Source organism: Scomber japonicus, chromosome 20, assembly GCF_027409825.1.
Source record: "Scomber japonicus isolate fScoJap1 chromosome 20, fScoJap1.pri, whole genome shotgun sequence".
NCBI classification, from domain to species: Eukaryota; Metazoa; Chordata; class Actinopteri; order Scombriformes; family Scombridae; genus Scomber; species Scomber japonicus.
This window is the reverse complement of record NC_070597.1, coordinates 21073169-21083155: the sequence shown is the minus strand read 5'-3', so window position 1 is coordinate 21083155 and position 9987 is coordinate 21073169. Positions and strand designations below refer to the sequence as shown.

Genomic DNA, 9987 nt, shown 5'->3' with positions numbered 1-9987 from the left:
GACAGGCTACACATATGTTTATGTGCCTGTTGCTTTTTGGCAGTCCCAACATCATGCTAAAATACTTCTTTTTTTGTAGAAATATGTTTAATATGTTCAGCTGACATGAGTATACCCATTTTTCTTTTCTTTATGGTTATATTGTCCACCATCACTTTCACATTTGAAGCATGACATGATCTGTTAATGGCCAACAAATGATTTCAGTGTTCCTTTATGATAAATTGTAACCCTATGTTTTTGAAAAAAGAAGTATATCTTTCCACTTAGACAGGATTTGAACAAACAACACTCCACTGTAGTCATCGCCGGTCACTACATCATTTTAACTGAAGAAATGTTATTTGGTGTTTGACCACTTGGACCATTTAGAAAAGCTATTGAAGTTGTAGATGCCTCACCTTTGGTGCGGATGTGGCATCACTGGAATTAAAACCAACTGTTCTATATTTATTTATTTATTTTGCTCCTGCATTCCCTCACCCTGTTGCCTCTCTCCTCCTTTGCAATGTTACTCCTTTTCTCTCTCCTCTCTTCTCCTCCCCTCTCCTGGGGGTATCTAGTCTTCTCTCTATCCATCCGTAACGTTCCCTGGCCTTTGCTTAGCACCCTGCAGCTGGTGTCCATTGAGCCTCCCTGGGACTTTAACCCCCTCATCTCCTCTCCATCCACCTATTTCTCCTCCCCTCTATCTCCTTTCCATTCCACTATTTCTCTCCCACCCCCCCAATTAGCTTACACTCTAAAAAATAAAAATAAGGCTCTTCAGATTGCAACCACATCACAAAACATGCCTTTTAAAGGACTTCTGTCTACAATATGTTCATGAACTCTGAACATGCATCTAAAAACTTCACTTCAGAAGGAAACATCTCAATGTACCTATTGAAGAATTCTTGCTGATTATTTAGGAAACTGTTTTTTCAAATATTTGGTTTTCATGCGTGGAAGCCCGTATGGACCCCACATTTCTTTTAGAGTGCAGGGTGAAAAAGAAGCTGAAGAGGGGGAAGGTGGAAAGATGTTTCCGATTGAAGAATGTAGGTAATTAACCCCTCTTCCTCTCAAAACAAAAACACTCTCCTGCAGCCTGTGTGGGGGTGATTGATCTAGGGATGGTGTGTGTGTGTGTGTGTGTGTGTGTGTGTGTGTGTGTGTGTGTGTGTGTGTGTGTGTGTGTGTGTGAAAATTAGTGTGCATGGGCAGACGTATAAATTCAGTCAACGTCATACAAGGCTTTTGTCCTGAATTACATCTGTTTTGTGTACACATTAGTACAGTTGTTGTCATACGTACAGCCCCAATTGCAAATGTTATCTGCCTACACACACACACACACACACACACACACACACTTATTCTTCAAGCCCCCACACCACAACAGACTGCGACACCTCCTAATTGGGATGGATGGATTTCATTATAGCATCAAGAGCGAGAGGAGGGGAAAAAAGCAAAATGTGCTACAATAACAAACATTACAGAGAACTGCAGCTCCCTGCTCACTTCTCTCTCACTCTCTCACACACACACACACACACACATATACACACAGGCATTACACATGGCCCAGAATGACGTACATATGTTTACAACTTGGCCTTTAGTTGCCGAACTGTTTCTGTCTCACGTTTTATCTCACATTTAAATACACTACGGGCCCCCAGGGGTCGACCAATGACTAACAGTGCCCAACTCCCTCTTTGAAACCCTCCCTCTCCTTCTTCTATCCCCCCATACTGATGTCCCCTCCCATATCTCACCTCGGTAATGGCGCCTCCTCCCCTCACCGCAAATCCTCGCCACCGAAGTTGCCTTCTACGCTGACTCAATGCGCTAATGACACCGACAGAGCTGCGAGAGTGATCATCAAAGGCGCAGAGGACAACGCACTGATGTGTCGCCATTTGGTCACCATTAAAATGTTTATGTCAGCTCTTGTTCTTTTTAAAAGCAATATCTGTCACAGGCAAAGCATCAAGCCGTTTAGCTTCAATAGAGTACTAGTAAAGGGATATACAACGCCAAACCACAAGCACAGAAAGGAAAATTAAAAAGACAAACACCATAACAATGTGATTTTTGTACTTGATTAGTATAAATGAGACATGTATGGACTTGTGCCTGAACTGTTTTTGACTTGAAGAAAATAAGTCAGTGCCGCCATATATGCTCTTTTAGGATTTAATGCTAGCCTCAAGGGCGCCATCTCCTGGATTTATGATGGAATTAACGCTATTCAAGTACCAATGGGCTTCCATTCTTGACCTAGTGCACTCCTCTCCTCCTTGTGTTAGACACAGTCTAATACAATTCAAGATAGTCAAACATTTCCCTTTCATTAAGGAGAAACTGGAAAGGATGTTCCCGAACATCTAATGAACATGATCTAACTGATCATCAGTGTAAATCATGCTCAATGTGTGAGACAGTAACTTAACGAATTAAAACACTGTAAAATAAAAAACAATTAAAAACTGTGTTTATGGAGTAAAGGTGGAGGTAATAGTTGAGTTGGGGATAAAAAAGATGGAGGGGTGGGTGAGGAGGGGAGTGGGTTGAGAGAAGAGGAGGCTGTCACTGCTGCTGTCATTTCATGTAACCCCTAGTACCAGAAGCTCCTCTACTGCTCCTTTTCCATCATGAGCTCCTTAAAAGAGAGAGACAGCATGCTTTAATTTCACTCCCAAAGCTCTCAAGTTGTCTGATATAAATTGTTAGAATGAAAAAGATAAGCCAGGGGGATTGTGTCTGAAGCTGGAGTTTTTCCTCTGTTAAACATTGGATCTCCTCATTCTGCTGTGCCTCCTCTTGGATCCACATCTTGTCTTTAGCTAGTGGTGTCACCTCTAGTCCTCTCTTCTCCTTCTGCCTGTGCTGTGCCCTCCTTTCCCAAACTCCCACTAAAAGTAGAGAGTTCCTTCTTTAATCTTTCCAGGGTTTCCATAAGGTCCTTCTTAAGGCTCTCCTCCTCGGAGGGCTGCTTTCTCCAATTGTGTTCTCTCTCCTTTTTGGCAGCTCTCTTCTTTTTCAGAGAGTTCTGGTAGCTCTTGTCTCTTCTCCCTGCAGGCATTCTATTTATATGAGAGCTCCTTCTTGAAGCTCTCTTCCATCTCTGAGAGATTTTTCTTGAGCGCATCATATGTTTATTTGCTCTGTTTCAGAGCTGAATGCGTCTCGATCAGCAGAGCCAACTTGTTAATGTGAGCAATGGTATGATCTCCTGGTCATTTTGAATGAGGAGTGCCTCAAGCTTGCTGACTTTTTCTTGCCAGCTGGTTTGATCTGCCCAGGCTCACACCCTCTTTGGGCTCTCTGCACATCAAGGCTCTGTTGAAGACAGATGATCAGCTCATCTCTCTTTTTCAGCTCTTCTTCTGCTCTCTGACACTCTTTCGTGAAATGAGGATGATCCTGGAGGTGTTGATCTCTTCTCCTAATTTTCTAATCATCCCCTTTGTTCTGTTGAGGTCCCTCTTCAACATCCAGAAATGTGGACATTTAAGTGCTACAACTGTACTTCATACTTCTGCATTTTAGATGATTAGATTTGATGATTTAGGTTCAAATTTAACATGTTATCATAATCACATGATAACTTTATAAAGTACAACACATCACTAATGATTAAATCGGTGCCTCTGAGGCTTTGTGGTGGTGTGGTGTGTAAACATCTGAAACATGACAATGACACACAACTACACACTGATAGAAAGGGAGCCTGACCTCAGGTTCAGACCCACAAGTGGAGGATATTTGTTAGATATATGTCGGATATATTCCCTCCAACATGGGGCCACATTGCATTTTATTACATACCATGATGATTCCATGATGTTCTCAGTTATTGTTAACAGGTTATGGTTAACTTGCAGTGGGAGGTTAAGCAAACTGCTAGGTTAAATATTTCTTTATTTTAGGTCATTTCAAGTTTTGATAATGATGCGTATTACTAGCTGTAACAGAAATAGTTTATTGTTGATGATAAATGTAAATAATAGTGAATGTCACCTCTAGATATACTTCAATCCTTCTCGCTCATCCCTGAGAGGAATTTCAGTTGTTTGAATTGGCTTTAGAATGGAGGAGGAGGAGAAGAAAAACAAAAGCTACTAAAACACACACAGGGTATATTATGTTTTATCTGTTCCATGTACATGCAAAGCTAGTGAGGTTTTACATACAGTAATGTGTTGTAAGCATAAATTATGCATACATGTGTGCAACACCTGTGTCAATGTGTGTGGCAGACTTTTGGCGACAAAGCATTGTTTGGTCAAAGGAGCAAGAGAAATAAGAGATTTAAGTCTCTAAAACCCCTACTCTCAAATTCCCTCCATCACACACACATACACACACACACACACACAGGGATTAGAGTCAGTGGCATGAGTGGCTAGTGTAACAGAGGCAGTTGGATCCGGCTTGGGCTTGTTTCCTGCATTGTTAGACGTTGGAGTGAGATAAGTCAGAGTTTGGACTCCTCGGAGTGGGACGGTCCTCTGGTGTTTCATGCTTTCAGTTGTGCATTAACTCACTCCTGCCATCAACATTTAGAGGTGTCAGACCTATCTTCTCTACTGTTATAGCATTTATCTACCACTATCTGAAGCGACTTGGTTTGGTCTGGTCAGAATCAGTGGATGAGTAGGTAAACTTCATCACTGCAAGCCATTCGAGAACGTTTGCTTCTATCATTGGTTGGTTGGAGCAAACATTTAAACATAGGAAGAGAGTCCTGATGAAGGTCTTCTGGTCAAATAACAAGTATGCATTATACTTTGTTGCATTAGTCCAGGACAGATTCACTCTGTTAATGCTGATTACACTCTAACTTGCTCAGTACAGATCGCCCTGGTAACCGAGTGGTTACTGTGAATGCCACATACCTGCAACATCCTTGGTTTGAATCTGGCAAGGGACCTTTGTTGCATGCCTTACCCATCTCTCTCTCTCTCCCCTGGTTTTCTGTTGACCTCTTTGCCACTAACTATCCAATAAAGGCAAAGAAGAGTAGAGTTCCCAGCACAAACATATAGTGTCATATCCTGCCAGGACTTTTTGTGTTTGTGTTTGGACTCTCAGTTAAGTTCACTCTTTGCAATTGGGCCCACCTGCTCTGTGGTTTCATTTATAACCATTGCATACACATGAAATGCAGCCTGAAAAAGGCGTACACCACTTTCGCAAGTTGTGATCTATAAAAACAAACCTGACAGGAGAATGTGCGCACCTGTATGTAAACTGTGACTGACGGGTACGAACATTTTGGTGAGGTGGTGAATTGAAACCAGACTTTTTAATGATTCCTCTCACACACTTAATTTCACTTCCTATCAAACATTGATTATAGATCCATGTAATCCTAAGCATTCACACCAGTAGTGTTTAACTGTATTTGTGCTTGTAGTGAGCCATTACTATTCAATAAGTATCTTTCAATTTGAAGATACAAGCCAATTCAAATCAGAGTTTGCTAAACATTTCAGCAGCACTGTCCCACCCAGAGCACAGAGGAGAGGGTCAGCTGTGGAGCAGCACAGCAGCTGCTGAAATGAATGATGTCAAGATGATGTCAGGATGTAGCAGGTGACAGGATTCAGCAAAGTCTGGCTTGCTTTTCCCTGATAAATGTGTGAATATACTGATTCCTTTTCACCTCAACCACATTGACTAAATGACAAAATCCAAGATGACATCAAATAGCCTAACCTAAGATAAACAATTGTAATTTTAAATGAATAACTGAGTGCTAATAGATTTCTAATAATATCTTCCAATACTGTGGTTATATTACCATGTGTAAAATCGCCGCAATGAACACTTGACTGTGCTGGCATAAATACACAAATTATTACAGTATTTACTGAATTGTATATTTTACGTATGTGGTGTAAAATTGACTTAAAACTGGTTGACTAGGAACTGGCCTGCTGCAGCGTGTCCGGTAATAACTTAATTAGATCTGACTTTATGATCCACAGGAATGTTAAGTGAAGTTGTGTATGGTTATTTTGGGTTACACACATAATTTAAAGAAGTCCAAAAAATGAGGAAATAAAACAGTAAAAGTCAGATCCAGATATTGGCAGTCCTTGTTCTGCAGCTGCCCAAACACAGGTGACGAGCGAGAAAGCCGAAACGCTGACTCACACCAACACTGATTGGTCAGGCGTATTCATGAATACTTTTGTATCAATCGTTTCGGGTTGAATATGGGTGTGTAGAGGGCTCGGTATAGGGCTTATCCACATGCATACATTTCCAAGTAGACCTGGATATAACAGCACACACACATTGACACTGGGTCGTAATACATTACAACCCTCATACAATATGAGAGCACAGAAAGGTACCGACCACCAGGGCCTACGCTACAATATGTCTTGTGTTTAATGCTATCAACTACCTAAGTGTGAGAGTATTCAGCATGTTAGCAACAGTTTATTTAAACTCTTAAAACTTTCCTCATCTAGATTTGTTAATTTGACCAAGATGAAGGCAAAGCAATGTTAATAATCACAACAAGATGCCTAAAAAATATCTTTGACCTGCTCTTGAAGACCTGCAAAGCTAGAATGTAATGTGAGCCTGTTTCTAGGGTTTCTAGGTAGAAAGAGGTGGGTGACTGCCAGCAGTTCCTCATGCTTGCAGAGCACTGCAAAACAAAATGAACAGAGGGAAAACCACAATCTGGACTGATGCTCATCTCATGTTCAGATATGTGTTAATGTGCCCTGAAATGATATTATATCTGTGTCATGCTGACCTTTTTTGTCTGCAGAAACTGTGAAACCAAACACAGGAACCAGATGCCTGAATTAACAAGAAAAATCTCAAAATTTCAAAACACCCAAACCTAGCTTTGGTCATAATGCTTGTTAGACATGGCTTCTGCCAGTGTCCCCATTGTTAAAAAACACACAATATATACTAAGTGTGTGTACAGCCTGGTCTCTGAGTGCACTATTCTGGCAGCACAAGGAGAGCTTACTGTATATGAACACAAAGAGACCAGAAGGATGATGTGAGCTTGTCTGTACAAATACTAATACAACCTAATCAAATCACACACACACACACACACACACACACACACACACACACACACACTGTATTCATATATTCACCAGGAAATGATGTAGTATGTTATCAAGTCCAATCTTATCTCCTTGATAACAGCCTTAGTGTTTACTGTTTCCTCTATTTACACTGTGCCAGATATATGATTCACAGTGCACATCTACTAGCACTGGGTTAAATGTCCGTTGTAACACGTGACTAATGTTTACATTCTACAATGATGTGTGACTACCACTACTACTACTGTTTACTTTAGCGCCGCTTCACACTGGTAACGTTTAGCTTTGTGTTTTGTTGATTTTCAGGGGTTAACTCTGCAAACTCAGGGCTCTGGAGCAGGGTTAGCAAGCCCGAGACTAAAGTCAGGACTATGCCAATGTGAAAGCTTTCTTAGGTTGGAGCTAAGAAAGGTTCTAAGTACAATTTTAGCCCTGGGTTAAGTGCAGTGTGAAAAGGCCAAGAGCTGTATTAAGCTACTGCTAATGCAAATGGAACATGCTACTACCTCTGCCTTGTATTTAAAACAATTAATATGAAACATTTGGTGACTTTTGTTGTGAAGAAGCTACAGGAAAAGCAAATGTGTTTATCACCACATATAGCACTGACAAGAAAAGTACTAATATTAATCATACGCCTGAAGAATTTGACATACTAAAAATAAGAAAAAATGTATGTCATAAATTCCATATTATGTCTTATACAAGTTTCTATAAGGTTATGAACCTAAGTTAACAAACACAAAGATTATTGTCCCACCCATAGGTATGAACACTAACTATAGTGATACAGATGTTGAACATATCACAACACAGGCAATAAACACTAGAAAATGATTTATTTCATTTATTTCGTAGAAAATAAAACTTTAATGTGAGGGTTTTTTGAGTAGAACAACAAAAGCCACAGTTTGAACATCTGGTGGAAGATTTCAGCACGAGTATTTCATGAACTGACCATGACATTAAAAGTGTTATGTTGTCTTATTAGGGCTGGAATGTCTCTCTTAACACTCAAAAAGTATTGCTTTGGCCCTTCCAACTCCAAGTTACATTTCACATTAGAAATGTCTTGCCCGTCAGTTTCCACCTGTCTGGAAAAGTCAGGCACATGGGTCCTGTAGTTGTCGGTCAGTAGGCTGAGATCTTTCTGGTACAGATCCACAGCTGCGGTGGCTCTGGCGCCATCACCCGCTTCCAGACGAGCCTGGTGGATCAACATCTGGGTATGGAAGGCAGCTCCGTTCACCCAGTGACTGAGGGCTCTGGTTGACATGTGACCATCTTTCAGCATGGAGTTCTGCATTGAAACAATATGAATAACATTCTTACTTTATATTACATCTGGTTGATGTTAACCAAGTGTTCAGTTCAATTCAGATATTCATCGCCCCACAATTATTTTTGCTGGAAGGCAGCATTAAAAGGAAGCAAAATAAACTGCTTACTCCCACGCAGTGATGAAATGTTGCAATTCAACAATAAAAGGTGGTTGAATACCTTTGCTCGTGTGAGTTGGGGGCTCAGCATGGCCTCTATTCTTCTCGTGTCCTCCAACTGAAGCTGCGTATTCCTCAGGTTGATCTCCAGACGTCTCATATATTCATCCATCAGGTCTCGGATCTCTGAGGCTTTCTCTTCAGCAAATACCCTGCGCAGGATGTCTCTGGTGCTCATCTCATCTTTCTTGCCCACAAAGAGCTCCAGTATCATGGAGATGACCAGGGCCCCAAGTCCTACCGCATTGGGAACCGATTCCAAACCTCCCAATGCAGAGCCCAGCCTCTCTGTATAGCCAGACAGCTGATTGGCATCAACAGAGGACATGTAGCCCTGCAGCACGTTGGTGGAGTCTAACCCTGAAAACTGCACCAGAGAATTATCAATGACAATCTCAGGCTGATGCTCAACCATATACACGGCTGCATGTGGAGGGTAAGGGATAAGTCCGAATTCTAGAGATTGGCTTTGTCCCATCCTGCTGACTCTATATAGGAGCTGTGGAAATGTGGAAGGAGACTAAGAGCAAGAGAATCTGTGCATGAACAAATGCAGCATGGACTTTAGAGCTTCAATATTTGACTTTATGTTTTTTTGTATATTGCCAGCAGTTGCATAAGCAGTAATGACTGACAATTGGACGGGAGAGTAAGGCAGGCGGGTCAACTGAGGAAAATATTTTGAAAAGGTTAACAGAAGTCAAAACGCAAGGTCTGTGAGGCAGAAAAACACACCAACACAATTTCTGACAAGTGTTCTCTTCTGTATCATTATGACTTTGATGGCAATATTTCTATATGGTTATAATATTTAACAACTAAATACAGTGAAACTTAATGTTTTGAGTTATTTAAAGGTTTAAACATAGGTATAGACTTCCTGTGGTCTCCAGCTTTGTCTCCTGAGCTGGGTTATTCTGTTATATTTGAGGTCATAATGTCAAAAATAGGTTGATGGGACACAGAACTTGATGTATGATGTCTGAAGATCATGCATACTGACAACTGTTTAATTATGACAAACGGGCAGCTATAAGCCTAATGATGCCATCAGGTTTAAATCAGCTCGGTTTTGAAACTTCAATTTTTAACAGGGAACCTACATTACAAACTGGAAGTGTGAGGTTTGAAAGAAGCGGACATTTAAGAGACACAGAAGATCTAATGAAAGATGCATTTCTTTCCATTCACTCTGAAGTCTGTTTCTTGTGAGTTCACTAACTTTAAGTGCAATGTTAAACTGCTGGAATTCCCCTTAAGTATTTGGAAAAAAGGTTTGGTGCACTTAGGGATATGTGTAATCTGTTTCTTCTGTCTCATAATTTAATATGATTTAAATGTTCAATGGGAACACAAAGGTGGGGAATGGACATGTGTTTGCGTTTAGTGGTGTATCTCCAAGCATA

General features: G+C 40.8%; 1 protein-coding gene across 1 annotated transcript; it reads right to left on the bottom strand.

Annotated features, from left to right (window-relative positions):
* Positions 1-7894: 7894 nt before the first annotated feature.
* Positions 7895-9093, bottom strand: LOC128381365 (uncharacterized). The gene is made up of 2 exons (XM_053341371.1): positions 8583-9093; positions 7895-8382 (listed from the first exon to the last, which is right to left on the bottom strand). The coding sequence occupies exons 1-2, from the start codon at positions 9057-9059 to the stop codon at positions 8029-8031; spliced, it is 831 nt and encodes a 276-aa protein (XP_053197346.1). The 5' UTR covers positions 9060-9093; the 3' UTR covers positions 7895-8028.
* Between the last annotated feature and the right edge of the window lie 894 nt (positions 9094-9987).

Excerpts from the sequence above, each read along its gene's own strand:
- LOC128381365 (XM_053341371.1), bottom strand. The coding sequence starts at position 9,059 with ATGGGACAAAGCCAATCTCTAGAATTCGGACTTATCCCTTACCCTCCA. Across the intron at positions 8,383-8,582 it reads CCCAACTCACACGAGCAAAG|AACTCCATGCTGAAAGATGG; the intron begins GTATTCAACCAC and ends GTTTCAATGCAG.